Source organism: Lagenorhynchus albirostris, chromosome 5, assembly GCF_949774975.1.
Source record: "Lagenorhynchus albirostris chromosome 5, mLagAlb1.1, whole genome shotgun sequence".
NCBI lineage: Eukaryota > Metazoa > Chordata > Mammalia > Artiodactyla > Delphinidae > Lagenorhynchus > Lagenorhynchus albirostris.
The window spans coordinates 37,410,121-37,433,305 of NC_083099.1; the positions used below are offsets into that span (position 1 = coordinate 37,410,121).

The window sequence follows — 23,185 nt, forward strand, 5'->3', positions numbered from 1 at the left end:
AGGTTGGAAGACGTCTCTGAGAGGGGCCAAGCAAGAAGGCACAAGAGGGGATTCTGAGGAAGGAGCCCAGAAATTCTCAGGGATTTGTGCCTGAACCAGTGACAAGGTCAGCAACGTGAGCTGAGGGCGACACTTCACCTTGAAGAGGAGATGAAAGAAAATGATGCATATGAAAAATATTCCTTGAACTCTTACGGGCTTTACAGAATTTTTCTAGGGCAGCTTATTATCATCCTAGTCACTAATAAGAAACTTGAGGCATAGAAATTAAGTGACTTTCCCACCATCACACTAATACAAGTGGCAGAACACAGATTCAAAATGATGTCTTCTAGTCCAAATCCCCCATGGTTTTCCATTCAACTTTTTCTATACCCCTAAGGAAAGAGCTTGACCTGAAGTCCCCTGTTTTTATACTCCGTGATGAATCAGAATGCCCTTCTTCACTTTGGGGGCAAGTGCAGCTCCCGCAGGGCTGGCTGAAGTGAGAATGAATGAGGCTGATAAACAAGAAAGGGACAATTTCTACAAAGTGAAAGACTCTAAACTCAGAATCTGCTATACTGTCATTATATATTATTGCTAAGCCTAAAAGAGATTTTTATGAGGCTCTTTTCAAAAGGATTACTCAGCTCCTAGTGCAGATGCATAAATTGCAGGTGAGTGTGAGGCTCTGGGATTGATTGAGGCATGACAATTAGGTAGCAAGTAGTGGCAAGCTGAGTCCCCTGTGATGGGGCATGCACATACTCACTGGAACGCTCTGTCATGGTACCTCGTTAAAACTTTTAACACTGGTCATTTCTCCCAAACTCTCCTTATTAAAATGGCTAGCAGACAGAAATGCTTGGTTCTAGGACTGATTGCCTTTTTATGGGCTGAATTGGGCATTGAAGGCAAAGAAGAGGAAGAACAGACCTGTCAGCTGCTGGACTAGTTTGATTTGAATGGGTATGTAGGTGCCAGAAACCCTTCACTTGTTATTGGAGGACTGTTTCCTATTCATTCGAGGACCACTGCAGCAAACGAGTCTATTTTGGAGCCAGTATCAGCGAAATGTGAAGGGTAAGCCATTCTTTTTTTTTTCTTTTTACATCAGTTGTAGGAGGTGGGGGTAAATGAGTGGTGGGTGTGGGAATCAGAGTCTGGAACTGGAGCCATGATGCCAGCCCTGACTTTGACACTATTTATTTGACTCAGGATAGGTACTTGCTGTTTCTGTGCCTCAATTTCTCGAAGGTAGACATTCTAGGATTGCTTAGAAACAAGAAAGAAAAAAGACAGGTTTTATATGATATAGAACATTGCTCTTCAGAGGGTGGCCTGTGGACCAACAGCATCCGCATGCTGTTGCGGATCATCATCTAAGAGCTTGTTAGAAATGTAGAATCTCAGGCTGCATCCCACATCTGCTGAATCAGAATCTGCATTCTGACAAGACCTCCTGATGATTCATGTACACATTAAGGTTTGAGAAGCATGACGTAGAGTTGTGCAGTGTTGCAGCTTTACTTTGAATTGTCATTAGACTAAAGTCTCCCCAGGTGAAAATGCACAGTGCTGGAATGCTGATTTATTTATGAGCTAGTGTGCATAGCAAGATTCCTCCAGTTGGAAGGCTTCTACCCTACTCCCGTCATCCCAAAAATTGTCATGTCAAGAAATGGGATCCATGACTGATAATCTGAATTTGCAAGGAATCCATTGTAAGAAAAGCAAACATGGGTTATTTTTCTGGGTGTGAAACACACACACACTTTAGATATGAAAAGAATGCCAGAAATTAAAGGAAAATTACTGTCCACACTGTTCTACTACGATAACAAAGCAGCTCTTTCCTTTCATTTCCATATATTCTTTCTCAGCCCTTTATATAAATGCAACTGTAATTTTTTCATAATGTGGCAATAGCATGGACACAGTTTTATATTGGGCATTTTACATCATATCTTAATCACTTCCATGATGCTGCGTGGTAATTATAATTACAAACGCATGCCGTAAAAATTTTGGCAACTTCTTATACAACTAAATCTTTACTGATCATAACTCCTTCCCTTTGGTCATATTTCATGCTACATATTTGAAATAGCACTAAAGGGTTGGATAAACTGTATGTTGGCAAAAGGAAAGGATTGCAGTCAGTCTGTACTTAGCTCTTTCCTGGACCTTCTAATTCTTTTCCATTCTTACAGTGAAGCAAAGGGAAGTGGGAAAGAAGCACTTTTGCTCATGGCTACATTATTTAGAGTCAGTTCATTATTTATCAGAGAAGTTTTCACTGATTCAATCTTTAATAACATAAAATGAAAACCAGAGTTTGTCACAGTATAGTACACTCATATTTCATCAGTGGAATCACTTAACTTGTTCCTCACACTTCACTGGAGCTTCTGAAGGTTATCTTCCTAGCAAGGTAAAATAGAAAGGCCAATATACATATTTTTAGTAAAAATCCACCCCCTCATTAAAAAATAGTTTGGTATATCTACTGTGATTGACACAGTGGTGAGAAGTAAGTATGTCCCATTTAAAAAATAATTCACTGTATCAGGGATATTTTGGGTTTTTTAAAAAAATAAATTATTTATTTATTTTGGGCTGTGTTGGGTCTTCGTTGCTGTGCATAGGCTTTCTCTAGTTGCAGCGAGTGGGGGCTACTCTTCGTTGCGGAGTGCGGGCTCTAGGCACGTGGGCTTCAGTAGTTGTGGCACACGGGCTTAGTTGCTCCACAGCACGTGGAATCTTCCTGGACCAGGGCTCGAACCCGTGTCCCCTGCATTAGCAGGCAGATTCTTAACCACTGCACCACCAGGGAAGTCCCCAGGGATATTTTGATTTCCATCTCTAGTCCACTGTTCTTATTTAATTTTCAGAGTAGTCTGATAGTTGCTTTATATGTTCAGTCCAGGGATCTTAATTGTAATTGGTGGGAGAGAGTGGGTGGTGTGTGCTTACTCCATCTTGACTTTCACTCAAAGCCTAAGGATCCTTGAAAAGATTACTTCAGCATCTTCTGACTGCCAGTGTTGCTGCTGAGAAGTCTGATGACATTCTGATTCTTCATATTTTGTATGAAACTTGTTTCACATGATCCAAGGCATCTAAAAAGCCAGTTCCTTGTCCTGAATGTGGATCAGTAATGTAAGGCATCATTGCGGGGATTCTGCTTGTCTCCCGGCTTGTTCACTGAAACCCAAATTGCTCATCTTCACACCATACAAGCCTAAAACTTTCCCAGCACTTAAATCCATCCTAAACATATCTATTGGATATTAATAACATTCCATATTTACATTTTTTGATATATTTTCTTCAAAATTAGAGCTATATAATGACTTTTCACCAATAACCATCAACAGTTTCTATCTGTACCCAATTCCAATGTTCTCCTAGCCTCCCTCCCAATGGGAGAGCCCTCATGGGAGACCTGGATAGCTGGCACTCAGGAGCTGGGCGTAATCGGATAACAATTTCATTTTGGCGTCATTAACGTTTACCTATAACTGATCTAGATATGCAAGTTGGAGTTTGGAGAAGTCTCATTCTGAAACCCACAATTTTAACAGGATACTAGTTTTGGTTGGCCATCAGCCAAAGTGAACAGAAGAGGAAGACTTTTATTTTGAAAATGCTGTTCAGAGCAGAGAAGACAGTGAAATGGAGGGAAGAATGGAGTATTTTAATTCTTGTTTTGGTTGATCTAAACAAAGGTAGGATTTAGAGAAATTTTCTGCGGAACAAAAGGTATACATTGTATAAGGATACTGTGAGTATCATAATGGAAATCAACAAATGAAAGAAAAATCATCCCAAATCCCATCCTTTCAGTAATTATCCTGTACCCATTTAAAATTTTTACCTGTTGATAGTTATCCAAATGTTCACATAATTTATGTGTAGTTTTAATTATAGTATAGAAACAACGTTGCATACAGACTGTTTTACCTACTATTATATGCATGCTGCAGTGTAATTTCTCTAATTATAGTTTTTTAATGATGGAAAATGTTCCTATCAAGTCAATGTACCATAATGAGCATGTAAATTCTTTCCAATTTTTCAATATTATAAATAATTCTAAAATGAACAGTTTGGAACGTACCTAGTTTTTTTCTTTTGGGAAGAACAGTACCTTCAGATAAATTCTCTGGGGTGTAATTATTGATTCAAAGCAGGTGAACATCTTCTAGCTCTTGAAATGTATTACTCTCTCACCTTAAAAAAGATATTGCTATATTTATTTCAAAAATGTGTATGCCAATGTGTATGGCCATCCGTGTAAATTTAGAGGCCAGTTGTCTTAGGACGATAAAGCCCTTCATGTTCAGACTCCTGATTCTCCAGTATCCTCTTCCCATGCCATACCTATTCCTACCCTGTTCTCCAAGTGTCCTGATCTTCCCATTCCTAGAATGTTAGGTTCTTTTGTTGTCATGCCTTCACACATACCGTGCCCTCTACTTGCGGCATTCGTCCCCTGTTTTTATGTTACCCTTCAAGACTTAGCTTGGCTGTTAAGTCCCCCAGGGCAAGATTCCCCACCCCTTTAACTGCTGGTCCCTATGTCTACCCCTATCGCTGTGTTTATCGTTTTGTGCATGGCTATTTTTCTGTTTCTTTGCCTAGACACTGCAGTGCCTATCTTTTTCACTGTTGCGTTTATAGTGTCTCGCACCAGTGCAACTCAGTAACTACGTGTTGAATAAAAGGCAAAGCTAAACTAAACTAAAAAACCCAGTTAAAGAGACATGGAGGAAAAATCTAATCTGCCAACAGGGCTATATGCTATTAGATATTTAATTCAAAAATATTTATTGAGTAGAAGATAGGTAGTTATATACTAGAGCTACAGAGGACATTAAGAGAAAACATCCTTGAGGTCCTTGCTTTCAGATAGGTTAAAGTTTGCTTAAAACTGGGAAGAAAGGAAGAGAGTTGGAAATAGAATATTTATTTTTAATGGAGAAGAAATTGAAAAAAATGTGCTGATGGACTAAAGAGAAGTACTTTTCCTTTTTGTGGCTAGGGAATGGAAAGGAGGAGGCATCTCATTCATGGTTAAATGTAAGAGTGATAGGAAAGAGACGTTTCTTAATTAAAAAATCTCAACACTAACAATCAAATCATGGCAGGAAAAATTATCTATTGGAGTCATAATATATATCATATATATAAATATTATGTACTGCTTTTATATAGTCCTATCATAAGTATTTTTATGTATTTACAAAACTTTTATTATTATAATTAACATCTAGAAGAAAGGAGGAGAAACCTATAGGAACGTAAGGAAGAGGGAAAGGAGACTCATAGGGTACCGGGGACTTCCAATGAATGGGAAAAAATGTATTGAGGAATTATTGCGTGTTCTGCGTGGTGGAGAGAATTGCGAATATAAGAATGTTTTTGTGAAAAGAGATAATCAGCTGTCCAAAAAGATGCTTCCCAGCCCAAACCAATCAATAATGAATATGATTCATACTTGAACCCTTTAAATTGCAATATCTTTTTAGGAAATATTAACATGCTCACACAAGACAGGTGCCCCCTGACGTTTTGGCAAAATGCTCTCAGCACCAATCCCAGTTAAAAGCTGCTTTCCCCTCCACAGATCCACCCACCAACTAAGGCCTCACAAAAACGATTTCCTTTTCAGGTTCAACTTCCAGGGATTCCGCTGGATGAAAACCATCATCTACACCATCAGGGAGATTAATGAAAGGAAGGCTATTTTGCCCAACATCACTTTGGGCTATCAGATCTTTGATACCTCTTTCACCATCTCCAAATCCGTGGAAGCGGCATTGGTATTCCTCACAGGGCAGGGAGAAAACAAGCCCAGTTTTAGAAGCAGCACTGGGGCAGTGCTGGCAGGAATTGTTGGAGCAGGTGGATCATCCTTATCAGTTGCTGCTTCAAGAATTCTAAGGTTGTATTACCTACCTCAGGTATTTCAGAATATTGTCCTGGGTACTAACTTATAAAGAAACACAAGGTATGTGAAAATTGCTGCAAAGAGTACGTTAGGTGCTCAGGTGAGGCTGGGATAAGTTACACAGACAAACAGGGTGGTGGTAATGCTGATGCCCCTAATTACTCTGTTCAGTCTGGCCTCAGCAAGTGTGACTAGTGATTTCAGACTGTTCTACATCCCTTAGGATCCTGCCTTAGGTTTGAGCTTGAGATTGTGACCTAGTGATTTGTATGTTGACATCTCCGTAGGCAGTACACTCGAAAACACTGGGTGAAGCACAGAGTAGGTGATTGAGAAATACTTGTTGGTTGATTGATAGATGGTATAAGGAACTCATTGTTTCTGGCCTGTATTAATAGTTATTAATCATGACCCTTTTTGTTCATACGCTAACATACTGAAATGAGCTGGGATGCTAATTTACAGATTATTTTAAATTCAGGGACAGTGACACATTTCAACCTAAGAATAGATGATATTAGGAAGAATGGATGAGGACACAGGGAGAGGGAAGGGTAAGCTGGGACGAAGTGAGAGAGTGGCATGGACATATATACACTACCAAACGTAAAATAGATAGCTAGTGGGAAGCAGCCGCATAGCACAGGGAGGTCAGCTCTGTGCTTTGTGACCACCTAGAGGGGTGAGATAGGGAGGGTGGGAGGGAGATGCAAGAGGGAGAGGATATGGGGATATATGTATACATATAGCTGATTCGCTTTGTTATACAACAGAAACTAACACACCATTGTAAAGCAATTATACTCCAATAAATATGTTAAAAAGAAAAGAAAAGAAAATATAAGTAAAGTTCTATATTTATTTCCAGGGGTGGTTCACAAAAATATCAAGTCAGAACTTATTAGTGTGAAGGATGATTAAGCTTATTTGTGTTACTGAAGTAATGGGAGAATAATTGTTAAAAAGTGGCATTTACAAAGTGTGTCTTATAAAGCTGCAAATACAAATGTAGGGGGAACAGGGTAATACTGAAGAACAGAACCAAGAGGAGGGGTCAGGTGACACAGCCGACACCTTCAGTGTGGGCTTCATGCAGCTTAGACAAATTGCTGCTGCTGTGAGCTCTGCTTTCCACCAAATACCGACTGTGGTCCAGGCACCTACTAGAAACGTCTAGATAGATCTTCTCATTTAAGTCTTGTAAAGACTTATCTGCAAAGAGGGTAAAAGAAATCTTACATACAACAGACACTTTCACGTGTGTTGTCTCATTTCATATGCTGAGCAACCTTAAAATGTAGATGTCATAACCCTGATTTCACTCATGGGGAAACTGATTTCAGCAGGTTTTAGTATCCACAATCTTACACTGATTATGTAGCCGGAATTAGAAATCAGGTGTCTCTGCTTCGTAAATGAGATTCTTTCCTACATATGGCTTCCATGATGTTGGTGCTTGGGAGGTTCCAAAGAAGAATGTAAACTTTAGCCAGTGGAGTAAGGATAGGACAAAGGATAAAGAGAAAAATAGGAATAATCTGTCATTTATGAAAGAATTGGCAATCATGGAGCTATGTAATTATAATATAGGAGGTCTTATTGGAAGTGATGCAGTAATAACATGGGATGGCAATGGGATGGGATAGGAGAGAATGTGACATATCTTCTTAACTGCAGAGTCACTGAGGCTGAGAGTAAGGTACAGCAGAAATGTATGTAAGATTGTCAGAAATTCACGTTACTGGCCATTCTACTTTCATTCTTAAGTTCTCACTGATAGAAAATATGCACAAGGACCACTGGCAAGATGAGAAAAATACCTCTTCGTTTATCTAGCAAGTGCCTATAAAATGAGGGCCTCTAGTAACTCTTTTGGAGAATAAGACTTAAACCTGAGGTGGAAGTGGAGTTTCCTACCGTCTTTCTCAGTCTAAGTCTTAGGACTTAAATACCCAGAAGGCCCGGCAGAGAGAAACAAGGAAAGAGAAGAGGAGAAAAAGAGAGAAAACAGTGGAGAGAGAGAGGGGGGGGGAGGGAGGGGGGAGGGAGGGGGGAGGGAGGGAGGGAGGGGGGGAGAGAGAGAGAGAGAAAGAGAGAAAGGGAGAAAGAGAGAGGAAAGAAAAGAAAAGAAAAGAAAGAGGAACTGGGCCTGACAAATAGATTATGAGTCTGCTTACTCCATCATCTGTATGGATGACGAGTTAGATCAGAGAAAGAGCCTGGATGGCTTGAATCACACACCTAGTCTCAAGAAAACATAGATGAAAGGACTGGTCACCTCCCTTTCCGAGTATGTGACCCTGAGTATGAAAAGTGGTGCATTGAATGTCATCACCTTAATAATTAGCTCCTCCAGCTACCTTGGGGTGGGCTGAGGTGGGAATAGGGCGGATAGGGAGGCCCAAAGTGCTCCCCCTAACAGTCCCCACCACCCACGGAGCAGGGAGAGGAGTAGAAGTCCTTTTGTCTCTGGAAGGGTGTGAGAATAAAGGGAGAACTGTTAAGTTCCCTCCTTCTCCAAAACAGATACTCAGAGGTTGTGTAATTTGAGGTTTGGCTATTGCTTTCTAATAACTGCATGAATATTTTCAGTTGCAGGTGGGTTACGCCTCTACCTCCTCACTTCTTAGTGACAAATTTCCATCTTATCTTCACAGTAGCCAGTGATAAGATCCAGTCGGAGGCCATGGTACAACTTATCCAACATTTTGGTTGGGTCTGGATAGGCACCATAGCAGCTGATGATGATTATGGAAAATATAGAGTAAAGACTTTTAAGGAAAAAATGGAGAGTGTCACCCTTTCTGTTGCAGTCTCCGAAACCATTCCCAAAGTCCATTCTAATGAGAAAATGCAAAAAGCTATTGATGCTATAACGAACTCCAATGCCAGAGTCATTGTGCTCTATGCATCTGATATTGACCTAAGTCCTTTCATGCTGGAAATGGTTTACCATAACATAACTGACAGAACATGGATAGCGAGTGAAGCCTGGATCGCCTTTGCTCTCATTGCAAAGCCTGAATATTTCTTGTATTTTGGTGGAAGTATTGGATTTTCAATACCAAGAGCTGATATACTGGGATTAAAAGAACTTCTTTGTGATGTAGATCCTGGCAAGGATCCAAATGATGTCCTGACCATTGAATTTTGGCAAACTGCTTTAAACTGTACTTGGCCCAAGAGTAGTGTTCCATACAACACTGACCATAGAGTGAATATGACTGGTAAAGAGGACATATTACACGCCATGTCTGATAAATTCTATACTGGAAAGGAGAAGTTGGAAGATCTTAAAAATACCTATCTGGATGTGTCTCAGCTAAAAATTACACACAATGTCAACCAAGTTGTGTATTCTATGGCATATGCCCTGGATCATCTAAGTAGATGTGAGGAAGGACACTGGCCATATATTCCAGGAAACACCTGTGCATATATACTGATTTTGAACCTTGGCAGGTAAGTTGCGGTTTGTTTTACTTCATGATATAGTTTGACATAAAAAGCATTCATACAATTAAAACCATTGATCTGCTTTTGTACTTCATAGACATGATTTTATCACATGCCCCCTAAAAGAATGGCTTGCTTATGTTACCTAAATGGGCATTTTAGAGTTTCCATTTGTTAACAGAGTTATCATTAGGTTTGCTGTGAATGATAGAAAAAAACCCCCATACAGTGCTTTAAACAAGATAGGTTTTTTTTCTTCACATAAATGAAGTTTGGAGGTTAGCATTCTGGGACTGAAAGAGTGGCTTAGGGATTGAGGTTCCTTCTACCTTGTCATTTCATCACTCTGAATCTGTGCGTTCACCTCATAATTCCATATGGCTACTTGGGCTTCAACCATCATGTCCACACTCTAACCAGCAGGAAGGAGAAAGGACAAAGATGCGTATATGGCTCCATTTAAGGACATTTCCTGGAAATTACGTACAATTCTCTTTACATCCCATTAGCCGGGATCTAGTTATATGGTCACATGTAGCTTCAAGGGAAACTGGAAGATGTAGTCTTTGTGCAGTGTCAGAGGGGCCATGCTAGGGTGTGAAGGCCAGGAGGTGAAGATTGTTAGGACCACCTTGGAGATTGGCTCTCACATCTCCTGTCTCAGGTCTGACGTCCCAGCAATTCATGTTGGGACACAGAAACCCTAATGGTCTCACCAAGATGCACACCTAATCAGAGGGCTCCTCTACTTACATCCTTCAGTACCTCCCCTCTGCTATAAAGGATAAAGCATGAGCATCCCTGGTCTGACACTGTCAGCCCTCTACAATCTATGCCATCAGCATCTCTGACTCCATTGCTCTTTCCATGACCCTCACCACTTTATTTTCCAGCAACACCAAATTGCTTGTCCCAACAGGGTCCACAGTGGCTGGAACCACTGCATCTTCACTTTTATTTTTATTTTCAAATTGATCCCACGATGCACTTAGTTTTGTATCTCTTTAGCCTCCACCAATCTGTGGCAGTTCTTCATTCTTTTCTTTTTTTTTTAATGAACGTGATACGTTTCATAAGTACTGGACAGCTATTTATGTTTTTCAATTTATGTTTGTCTAATTTTTTTCCTCATGATTACATTTAGGTTATGCATTTATGGCTATAATACCGTAAAGGTGATATGTATCCTTTTCTATGTCTTATATCAGGAGGTACATGATGTCACTATGTCTCATTAATGGTGACATTAACTTTGATTACTTAGTGACAGTGATGTCACCATGTTTTTCCATTATAAAGTTACTATGTTTCCCTTTGTAATTAATAATTATATTGTGAGGCAATATTTTGAAGCTCTGAAAATATTGTTTTACGTAATGCTTTGATCCACAAAGTTTAGCATCCTTTGATGATGATTACTGCCTGAAACAACTATTACTGTGTTATTTTTAAAATGGTGATTTTTTTTCTATTTCCCTCATTCCTTCTACATTTATTAAATGGAATTATACTTTTCCCTCACTAATTTATTTGCATCACACGGACTCATGGATATACTGTTCTATGAGTATAATAATTCATAGCTATCATTACGCATTTTGTTGCTCAAAATTCTCCAGGTTGGACAATTTGTATTGTATTGTGTTGTATTTCTCTGCCCCAGTCTTGAAGTAGCCATTTCTCCAGAGTCCTATTTCCATTTACTGGAGAATGGAATTTAGAAAGCAAGATCTGAGTACTAAGTTGTTCATCGGTACTAGGGAAATTGTGGTAAATTCAAAATGAGAAATTAAGTTATGCTATAGGTGAGTTCTTTCATTTTAAAAGAAATCCTCTGAGTACTCTTTTAACAAAAAGGATCTTTTTATATGGTAAACAACAATCTCTAATTTGTTATTTGAAGATTTCAATATTACAATTTAAATTTGCTCAAAAAGCAACAAATATGTGTTAGGATTGCAGAGAAAAGAGTTTTTAGGGAGGGTCAAGCGACCACATAGTGTTAGGGTGAATGGTGGTGGTGTAGTCCAAGGGAGAATTCATGCTCTTTGACACACTCCCGGAATGATGTAAGTAAAAACTGAAAAGTAAGACCTCACAGTAGAGAGAGTTAATAGGCACATTTAAGGATGCTTCATAAATGCATCAAAAAGTAAAAAATTGTGATTTATTTAAAACCAAAATGATAATGCACTCCATAATCATTTTTCTCAGCTTATCTCATTAGCAGACTTGGTCAGAACATATATATATATATATATATATGTAAAACCGTTTTACTCTTGTGGTTTATTTGGACATTTCTAAATTCTTTTTCATGCCTCGTGGTAGGGAACTGTCCTACTATCCAATGATGATAAACAGATGGAATTATGGAAAGGCTGTAAGGTTGCAGCCTTTGAAAATTTCCTTGCTTGAGTCTTCTGAAGACTGGGAAAGAAAAACATGCCTCTCCCCAGTGGACTTGGCAGTAAAAGTCACCCTGTTGTGAACTCTGATGTAGGTTTCATGTTGACTGAGAATAGCATACAGTAAAAGAGGGAGAGATAAAAGGGCAAGTGACCTGGAGTAGCCCTACTGGTAGATGGTGATTATTATAGTACTTACCTTTGTATACTGACTTACTAAAAGCTTCTAGCTATATTACCTTAATCTCTACGACAGAGGTAGGGCAGGGATGATTTCCCTTCTTTTACAGACTGGGAAACTAATGCTTAGTTAGGATATATGACTTGCCTAAGGTTATGTCATTTGACAGAGCCAAAATATGACTCCAAATCATCATACACCATAATTCAGGCTCTTTCTGCTATGTTGTTTCTCTGGTTTGTGGAGGGTTAGGGATTGGACTGGGCCCTCTGGTTGGGAGACATAAGTCTAGCATGTGGTGCTGACAAAGACCAAGGGCACAGGATATATCTCAGTGCAGACTGGTTACCTTCATACTAAAGAACGTATGCTCTTACCCCAGCTAAGGTTGACTGGGTAAAGCAAGAGTACTAGAGGTATTATTTTGTTAGGGGGTTCCTATTTATGTCTATGAAGTTATTCTGTAGGTGTACAATCAGCTCCATCCGCTTTTGTACTCTTAGCAATGGCCTCTTTGGCACACCCTTGTCTCACATATTATTCCCTTGGCTTAGAATCTCTTTGATTCCAGTATTTGTCAGGCAACTTGCTACTATTTTTTTTTCTTTTTCTGAGCTGCACTCTAATCCTACGTTTATCAACACAATTCTTTTCTCTACACAACAAAGTACAAACACAATATTATCTAAAATGCCACAAAGTTACAAAACTCAAAACAGAAAATGTATAGTACTGACTGTACAATAAAAGCCAAAAAAGCAATGTACACATTGCCAAGGTAACTTGCGGGACCACCATGAATACCAACACAACGTGTTGGTGGGGGGGTGCTTCTGTGGTGACCCGACAGAGCTGGCTCTCAACTTACGAGTTTCAGAGAGAAAGGGAGATGTGTGTGTGCACGCACATGAGTACACGTGAAAAGAACCATTTGGGGTATTTGGCCCTAGAGGTCAGAAGAGGACTCGAGCAGGGGAGCAGGGCCAGGCTAACTGGAACGGCAGCTGCATAAAATCACACCCTTTCCTGTGGGACCCTGTAGGCCAACAGGTTAGGGCACGAGCAGGCCACCAGATCGGCCCCAGGTCACCTGTGGAACGGGAAAACATGCTCCCAGGCTGGGGCTGTACCACCTCCTGGAGCCCCCTGTTCATCCCTGCTGGCTTTGTCACTAAACTGACTCTCAGGAACTGTGGAAGCTTTCTAGCCAGAAAACTGGAGGGCATCTTTATAAGCACGACCCCAAACCAACAACACTCCTGCAGCCGGAACTCTGCCGCCAGGGGAAATGTAGCAGTTACTGCCTTCACCTTCGAAGCCTGCCTATGAGGGAGGGATTTCTTTCCTACCGATCCTCCTTCGTCTAGAAAAGTGACAAAAGTGAGTTGGATGGGAGTCCAAGTCACAGGGCAGAGCTTCAGTGGCCCTGCGTATCGGGAGGAGTTGAAGCTGGAGAGGCTCCTGCGGCTGCGGCGGCGGGGGGGACCGCGCCAAGGGGAACGTGACCTTCTCCTCATCCGTGGGGGTGACCTGCGCCACATGGGAGGCGGTGGCGGCATTCTCCTGGGAGGGCTGAATCGCCCGGGGGCGGGGGAGGTGGCCGAGGCCAGGGGTCCAGCAGAGCGGTGGCAGTGATCTCCTGGCCATTGATGTGTCCTCCGTCCATGTGCTTCAGCGCCTTCTCGGGCTCACCTGGATTCTCAAACTACACATATACGTAGCCTTTAGACAGATGCGGGTGCATCCTTTCTACAGGCACGTCAATCATTTTAATTTTCCCATAGGTGGAGAATATCTCCATGATATGATCCTTAGTCACATTCCTGGTGAGCCTTCCAATGTGCACTGTGGTGGGTTTAGGCGAAGGGCTCCGCCTTTTCCTTTCCTTTTCATCTCTTTTGGGTGGTTTGGATTTGGAGCGGGAACGCCGCCTGTTGTCCTGCCTGCGCCGACAAGGACTGGGAGAGCCAGGCGAGCTGCCGGAGCTGGAGCTGCGGGATGTGCTGGAACTTCCTGAGCGGCTCGATGCTGAAGATGAGCTGGAGCCGCGGCTGGAGCCCGTGCTGGTGCTCGAGCCCGAGCTGCAGTTCGAGCTGGACCGAGACCTGGTGCTGCTGCTACCACTGGAAGCGCTGCACCTCTTTCGAGTTTTATCCCTGTCACGATCCTTCTCACTCGACTCCTTGGTGGCCCCCATATCTTTAGAGCGATTCTTGGACTTCTCATCAGAGCCGTCTTTGCGCTTGGTAGGAGAGGGAGCCCCAGTGCTGGACTTTTGTATTATTTTTTTTGACTCCTAGCAAGCTCTTCTTTTTCACTCCTGATAAATCCATTTTCCCCTTCTGAGGTGTTCAAAGCAGCAATGGCGGCCTCACTTATCTGAACTCTCCCTTCTAACTTGAGTCTGAGAAACGATCCTTAATCGATAGCAATTTACGCCAAAGTGCAGCATCTTCCAGCCGCCGTGACCTCCTCCCCGTCTCCTCAGCCTCTGAGGCCGGCGCCGCTCTGACGTCAGGATTAGGGAACGGGAAGGCCTAAGTTTTTTTAAAACCCAGCTCAGATGGCTACTTCCTGGGGAAACCTCCTTCAGTTTTCCTAAGGCAGTTAGTTAGCCACTCCCTCATCTATGCCCTCTCAACACTCTTTCCACATCAGCGACACAGAGTACATTGAATTTACCATTAGTACCTGTTTATTTGTCTAGCCCTTCTACTGGACTGTGAACTTTGGAAGGGTGGGGAATGGGTCTTGATCTCCCCGTCTCTAGCACCTGACATGCAGGGAAGGGAATGATGGTAGTAGTGTAGACTGGCACCTATTAGTGAAGAAATCTAAGAGGGAATATCCTCTCTTCCCTAGGTTTGTAGGTATTAGGAAATATTAGGCATCACTTTACCTTGGTATAGATCAGTACTGTCTAATAGAAATTTAAAAGCCACACAGGTAATTAAAATTTTTATAGTAGCCAAATTAAAAAATAAAAAGGAACAGATGAAGTTAAATTTAATATATTTTATTTAACCCCAAATAATACTTTAACATTTGGTCATAATCAGGATAACTTAATATAAAAATAATTACATGAAATTATTAAGGAGAGAGTTTACATTTTTTTTGAACTAACTTTTGCAACCCAGTGTGTATTTTACCCTTATAGCCCATCGCAATTTGGCCAGCCACTTTTCAAATTTCAATTGTCATATGTGGCTAGGAGCTGTTGTATTAGAGAGCAAAGGTATAGAGGAATAGGAAAAAATTCAGTCCCATGAATTAGATAGGAGTTTTGAGATTATTTTCTTTATAAACCCTGTTTTCTAGGCAATCAAATTTTTAAAAATCGTTTTTTTCCCTGTTGTTCCCCCCCCCTTTTTTCTAGTTAATGTATTATTTGAAGACACTTAAGTTTACAACCCATAATGGAATGAGAATAGAAGTTGATGCTAATGGAGATGTGGCTGGATACTATGATATTCTAAATTGGCAATTAGATGATAATGGAGAGATAGCCTTTGTGAAGGTTGGAGAATATATATTCACAAACTCTAAATTTGAACTCGTGATGATTAAGAATGTGACAATATTTTGGAACAACGAATCATCAGAGGTTAGTTACTCTGACATCTTATTTTGTTTATATATAGAGAGAATTGCATTTCTATACTCTTTTAGGTGCTATGGAATATCAGAAACCTAGAGCTGACTATTCCAAGTTAATTTTCCCGAATAAAATACATATCTTTTCTATATATAGGTTCAGATCTTTTGTTTTTGGAACTTTTTTTGATTATAGTTTTAAATATTAGTTCTATGATTTTGTTTTCCTTCTTCAAGTACTCCAAAATGTTTGACTTCCTTTGTCTCTTCCTTTTATTCACTTTCTTTCTGATAATTTTTGCTTTATTCTTTATCTCATCCTTATTCTCTTTATTGTTTTCCTGCCTTTATTCAATGCCCCTTATTAACTTTTTACTCAAGTATATATATTTTGAACACCTTGTGACTTTTAATTTTTGAAATAGTTTCTTTCCTGAGATAAATGAACTTTTTCATTTCTTCCAGTCTTATATCCATTGATGTTTTAAATTTTAAAATATCTGGTTCGAGATGTTTTTGACATCTACAAGTGCTTTTCTGAGAATACTTAATTGAAGTGCTAGGATATCTATTTAAAGTGTTACAGTATTCTTCTGCTTAATGGTTGTGTGTGTACGTTTTAGAGGGGAATTTTAACTTACTGGAATATTTTTAAAAAAATTTTATTGAAGTATTGTTGATTTACAATGTTGTGTTAATTTCTGCTGTACAGCAAAGTGATTCAGTTATATATATATATACTTTTATTTTCCATTATGGTTTATCACAAGATATTGAATATAGTTCCGTGTGCTACACAGTAGGACCTTGTTGTTTATCCATCCTATATACAATAGTTAGCATCTGCTAATCCCAAACTCCCAATCCTTCCCTCCCCCACCCCCCTCCCTCTTGGCAACCACAAGTCTGTACTCTGTATCTGTGAGTCTGTTTCTGTTTCATAGATATGTTCATTTGTATCGTATTTCAGATTCCACATATAAGTGATATCATATGGTATTTGTCTTTCTCTTTCTGCAATGAACATTGGGGTGAAAGTATCTTTTTGAATTATGGTTTTCTCTGGATATATGCCCAGGAGTGGGATTGCAGGATCATGTGGTAGCTCTATTTTAAGCTTTCTAAAAAAAAAATTTATTGGAGTATAGTTGCTTTACAATGTTGTGTTAGTTTCAGGTGTACAGCAGAGTAAATCAGTTATACATACACATATATCCACTCTTTTAGATTCCTTTCCCATATAGGCCATTACAGAGTATTGAGTAGAGTTACCTGTGCTATACAGTAGGTCCTTATTAGTTATCTATTTTATATATAGTAGTATGTATATGTCAATTCCAACCTCCCAATTGAGCCCTACCCCCCCTCATTACCCCCTGGTAACTGTAAGTTTGTTTTCTACATCTGTAATTCTATCTCTGTTTTGTAGATAAGTTAATTTGTATCCTTTTTTAGATTCCCCATATAAGAGATATCATATGATATTTGCCTTTCTCTGTTTGACTTACTTTGCTCAGTATGACAATCTCTAGGTCCATCCATGTTGCTGCAAATGCATTATTATTATTTTTTTTAAGGCTAAGTAGTATTCCATTGTATATATGTACCATATCTTTTTTTTTTAACATGTTTATCAGAGTATAATTGCTTTACAATGGTGTGCTAGTTTCTGCTTAACAACAAAATGAATCAGTTATATATATACATATGTTCCCATATCTCTTCCCTCTTACATCTCCCTCCCTCCCACCCTCCCTATCCCACCCCTCCAGGCGGTCAGAAAGCACCGAGCTGATATCCCTGTGCTATGAGGCTGCTTCCCACTAGCTATCTACTTTACGTTTGGTAGTGTATATATGTCCATGCCTCTTTATCGCTTTGTCACAGCTTACCCTTCCCCCTCCCCATATCCTCAAGTCCATTCTCTAGTAGGTCTGTGTCTTTATTCCTGTCTTACCCCTAGGTTCTTCATGACATTTTTTCTTCTTAAATTCCATATATATGTGTTAGCATATGGTATTTCTCTCTCTCTTTCTAACTTACTTCACTCTGTATGACAGACTCAAGGTCTATCCACCTCATTACAAATAGCTCAATTTCGTTTCTTTTTATGGCTGAGTAATATTCCATTGTATACATGTGCCACATCTTCTTTATCCATTCATCCGATGATGGACACTTAGGTTGTTTCCATCTCCGGGCTATTGTAAATAGAGCTGCAGTGAACATTTTGGTACGTGACTCTTTTTGAATTATGATTTTCTCAGGGTATATTCCCAGTAGTGGGATTGCTGGGTCATATGGTAGTTCTATTTGTAGTTTTTTAAGGAACCTCCATACTGTTCTCTACAGTGGCTGTATCAATTTACATTCCCACCAACAGTGCAAGAGGGTTCCCTTTTCTCCACACCCTCTCCAGCATTTATTGTTTCTAGATTTTTTGATGCTGGCCATTCTGACTGGTGTGAGATGATATCTCATTGTAGTTTTGATTTGCATTTCTCTAATGATTAGTGATGTTGAGCATTCTTTCATGTGTTTGTTGGCAATCTGTATATCTTCTTTGGAGAAATGTCTATTTAGGCCTTCTGCCCATTTTTGGATTGGGTTGTTTGTTTTTTTGTTATTAAGCTGCATGAGCTGCTTCTATATTTTGGAGATTAATCCTTTCTCAGTTGCTTCATTTGCAAATATTCTCTCCCATTCTGAGGGTTGTCTTTTGCTCTTGTTTATGGTTTCCTTTGCTGTGCAAAAGCTTTGAAGTTTCATTAGGTCCCATTTGTTTATTTTTGTTTTTATTTCCCTTTCTCTAGGAGGTGGGTCAGAAAGGATCTTACTGTGATTTATGTCACAGAGTGTCCTGCCTATATTTTCCTCTAAGACTTTGACAGTTTCTGGCCTTACATTTAGGTCTTTAATCCATTGTGAGCTTATTTTTGTATATGGTGTTAGGGAGTGATCTAATCTCATACTTTTACATGTACCTGTTCAGTTTTCACAGCACCACTTATTGAAGAGGCTGTCCTGTCTCCACTGTATATTCCTGCCTCCTTTATCAAAAATAGGAGACCATATGTGCGTGGGTTTATCTCTGGGCTTTCTATCCTGTTCCATTGATCTATCTTTCTGTTTTTGTGCCAGGACTATACTGTCTTGATTACTGTAGCTTTGTAGTATAGTCTGAAGTCAGGGAACCTGATTCATCCAGCTCTGTTTTTCGTTCTCAAGATTGCTTTGGCTATTCGGGGTCTTTTGTGTTTCCATACAAATTGTGAAAGTTTTTGTTCTAGTTCTGTGAAAAATGCCAGTGGTAGTTTGATAGGGATTGCATTGAATCTGTAGATTGCTTTCAGTAGTAGAGTCATTTTCACAATGTTGATTCTTCCAATCCAAGAACATGGTATATCTCTCCATCTGTTTGTATCATCTTTAATTTCTTTCATCGGTGTCTTATAATTTTCTGCATACAGGTCTTTTGTCTCCTTAGGTAGGTTTATTCCTAGATATTTTATTCTTTTTGTTGCAGTGGTAAATGGGAGTGTTTTCTTGATTTCACTTTCAGATTTTTCATCATTAGTGTATAGGAATGCAAGAGATTTCTGTGCATTAATTTTGTATCCTGCTACTTTACCAAATTCACTGATTAGCCCTAGTAGTTTTCTGGTAGCATCTTTAGGATTCTCTATGTATAGTATCATGTCATCTGCAAACAGTGACAGCTTTACTTCTTCTTTTCCAATTTGGATTCCTTTTATTTCCTTTTCTTCTCTGATTGCTGTGGCTAAAACTTCCAAACCTACGTTGAATAAGAGTGGTGAGAGTGGGCAACCTTGTCTTATTCCTTATCTTAGTGGAAATGGTTTCAGTTTTTCACCGTTGAGGATGATGTTGGCTGTGGGTTTGTCATATATGGCCTTTATTATGTTGAGGAAAGTTCCCTCTATGCCTACTTTCTGCAGGGTTTTTATCATAAATGGGTGTTGATTTTTTCGAAAGCTTTCTCTGCATCTATTGAGATGATCATATGGTGTTTCTCCTTCAATTTGTTAATATGGTGTATCACGTTGATTGATTTGCATATATTGAAGAATCCTTGCATTCCTGGAATAAACCTCACTTGATCATGGTGTATGATCCATTTAATGTGCTGTTGGATTCTGTTTGCTAGTATTTTGTTGAGGATTTTTGCATCTATGTTCATCAGTGATATTGGCCTGTAGTTTTCTTCCTTTGTGACATCCTTGTCTGGTTTTGGTATCAGGGTGATGGTGGCCTCGTAGAAAGAGTTTGGGAGTGTTCCTCCCTCTGCTATATTTTGGAAGAGTTTGAGAAGGATAGGTGTTAGCTCTTCTCTAAATGTTTGGTAGAATTCGCCTGTGAAGCCATCTGGTCCTGAGCTTTTGTTTGTTGGAAGATATTTAATCACAGTTTCAATTTCAGTGCTTGTGATTGGTCTGTTCATATTTTCTATTTCTTCCTGATTCAGTCTTGGCAGGTTGTGCATTTCTAAGAATTTGTCCATTTCTTCCAGGTTGTCCATTTTATTGGCAGATAGTTGCTTGTAGTAATCTCTCATGATCTTTTGTATTTCTGCAGTGTCAGTTGTTACTTCTCCTTTTTCATTTCTAATTCTATTGATTTGAGTCTTCTCCATTTTTTCTTGATGAGTCTGGCTAATGGTTTATCAATTTTGTTTATCTTCTCAAATAACCAGCTTTTAGTTTTATTGATCTTTACTATCGTTTCCTTCATTTCTTTTTCATTTATTTCTGATCTGATTTTTATTATTTATTTCCTTCTGCTAACTTTGGGGTATTTTTGTTCTTCTTTCTCTAATTGATTTAGGTGCAAGGTTAGGTTGTTTATTCGAGATGTTTCCTGTTTCTTAAGGTAGGATTGTATTTCTATAAACTTCCTATAAACTCTTAGAACTGCTTTTGCTGCATCCCATAGATTTTGGGTCGTCGTGTCTCCATTGTCATTTGTTTCTAGGTATTTTTTGATTTCCTCTTTGATTTCTTCAGTAATCACTTCGTTATTAAGTAGTGTATTGTTTAGCCTCCACGTGTTTGTATTTTTTACAGGTCTTTTCCTGTAATTGATATCTAGTCTCATAGTGCTGTGGTTGGAAAAGATACTTGATACAGTTTCAATTTTCTTAAATTTACCAGGGCTTGACTTGTGACCCAAGATATGATCTATCCTGAAGAATGTTCCATGAGCACTTGAGAAAAATGTGTATTCTGTTGTTTTTGGATGGAATGTCCTATAAATATCAATTAAGTCCATCTTGTTTAATGTACCATTTAAAGCTTGTGTTTCCTTATTTATTTTCATTTTGGATGATGTGTCCATTTGTGAAAGTGGGGTGTTAAAGTCCCCTATTATGAATGTGTTACTGTCGATTTCCCCTTTTATGGCTGTTAGTATTTGCCTTATGTATTGAGGTGCTCCTATGTTGGGTGCATAAATATTTACAATTGTTATATCTTCTTCTTGGATCGATCCCTTGATCATTATGTAGTGTTCTTCTTTTTCCCTTCTAATAGTCTTTATTTTAAAGTCTATTTTGTCTGATATGAGAATTGCTACTCCAGCTTTCTTTTGGTTTCCATTTGCATGAAATATCTTTTTCTATCCCCTTACTCTCAGTCTGTATTTGTCTCTAGGTCTGAAGTGGGTCTCATGTAGACAGCAAATATATGGGTCTTGTTTTTGTATCCATTCAGCCAATCTGTGTGTTTTGGTGGGAGCATTTAGTCCATTTACATTTAAGGTAATTATCGATATGTATGTTCCTATTCCCATTTTCTTAATTGTTTTGGGTTTGTTATTGTAGGTCTTCTCCTCCTCTTGTGGTTCTTGCCTAGAGAAGTTCCTTTAGCAGTTGTTGTAAAGCTGGTTTGGTGGTGCTCAACACTCTCAGCTTTTGCTTGTCTGTAAAGGTTTTAATTTCTCCATCAAATCTGAATGAGATCCTTACGTAGAGTAATCTTGGTTGTAGGTTTTTTCTCCTTCATCACTTTAAATATGTCCTGACACTCCCTTCTGGCTTGCAGAGTTTCTGCTGAAAGATCAGCTGTTAACCTTATGGGGATTCCCTTGTGTGTTATTTGTTGTTTTTCCCTTGCTGCTTTTAATATGTTTTCTTTGTATTTAACCTTTGACAGTTTGATTAATATATGTCTTGGTGTGTTTCTCCTTGGATTTATCCTGTATGGGACTCTCTGTGCTTCCTGGACTTGATTAACTATTTCCTTTCCCGTATTAGGGAAGTTTTCAACTATAATCTCTTGAAATATATTCTCAGTCCCTTTCTTTTTCTCTTCTTCTTCTGGAACCCCTATAATTCGAATGTTGGTGCGTTTAATGTTGTCCCAAAGGTCGCTGAGACTGTCCTCAGTTCTTTTCATTCTTTTTTCTTTATTCTGCTCTGCAGTAGTTATTTCCACTATTTTATCTTCCAGGTACTTATCCGTTCTTCTGCCTCAGTTGTTCTGCTATTGATCCCGTCTAGAGTATTTTTCATTACATTTATTGTGTTGTTTTTTATTGTTTGTTTCATCTTTAGTTCTTCTAGGTCCTTGTTAAATGTTTCTTGCATTTTCTCTATTCTATTCCCAAGATTTTGGATCATGTTACTATCATTATTCTGAATTCTTTTTCAGGTAGACTGCCTATTTCCTCTTCATTTGTTAGGTCTGGTGGGTTTTTATCTTGCTCCTTCAACTGCTGTGTGTTTTTCTGTCTTCTCATTTTGCTTATCTTACTGTGTTTGGGGTCTCCTTTTTGCAGGCTGCAGGTTTGTAGTTCCCGTTGCTTTTGGTGTCTGTACCCAGTGGCTAAAGTTGGTTCAGTGGGTTGTATAAGCTTCCTGGTGGAGGGGACTAGTGCTTGTGTTCTGGTGGATGAGGCTGGATCTTGCCTTTCTGGTGGGCAGGTCCACGTCTGGTGGTGTGTTTTGGGGTGTCTGTGGACTTATTATGATTTTAGGCAGCCTCTCTGCTAATGGGTGGGGTTGTATTCCTGTCTTGCCAGTTGTTTGGCATAGGATGTCCAGCACTGTAGCTTGCTGGTCGTTGAGTGAAGCTGGGTGCTGGTGTCGAGATGGAGATCTCTGGGAGATTTTTGCCGTTTGATATTATGTGGAGCTGGGAGGTGTCTTGTGGACCAGTGTTCTGAAGTTGGCTCTCCCACCTCACAGGCACAGCACTGACTCCTGGCTGCAGCACCAAGAGCCTTTCATCTACACGGCTCAGAATAAAAGGGAGAAAAAGTAGAAAGAAAGAATTAGTAGAAGTAGAAAGAAAGAAAGAAAGAAGGGAGGGAGGGAGGGAGGGAGGGAGGGAGGAAGGAAGGAGGGAAGGAAGGAAAAAAGAAAGAAAGAAGATAAAGTAAAATAAAATAAAGTAAGATAAAATATAATAGTTATTAAAATAAAAAATAATTATTAAGAGAAAAAACAAAAACAAACAAACAAACAAACAAAAAAAACGGACGGATAGAACCCTAGGACAAATGGTGGAAGCAAAGCTATACCGACAAAATCTCACACAGAAGCATACACATACACACTCACAAAAAGAGGAAAAGGGGAAGAAATCA

At 39.4% G+C, this 23,185-nt stretch overlaps 1 protein-coding gene and 1 pseudogene across 1 annotated transcript in view; one reads left to right on the forward strand and one right to left on the reverse strand.

Annotated features, from left to right (window-relative positions):
• The first annotated feature begins 826 nt into the window (after positions 1 to 826).
• Positions 827 to 23,185, forward strand: part of LOC132520205 (vomeronasal type-2 receptor 1-like) — a 32,034-nt gene continuing 9,675 nt past the window's right edge. Inside the window, 6 exon segments of the mRNA XM_060149009.1 lie at positions 827 to 1,065; positions 5,660 to 5,951; positions 8,537 to 8,589; positions 8,591 to 9,378; positions 9,381 to 9,400; positions 15,363 to 15,590. Of these exon segments, the coding sequence (XP_060004992.1) occupies positions 827 to 1,065; positions 5,660 to 5,951; positions 8,537 to 8,589; positions 8,591 to 9,378; positions 9,381 to 9,400; positions 15,363 to 15,590 (1,620 nt within the window).
• LOC132520760 (RNA-binding protein with serine-rich domain 1-like) lies at positions 12,937 to 14,316 on the reverse strand (annotated as a pseudogene).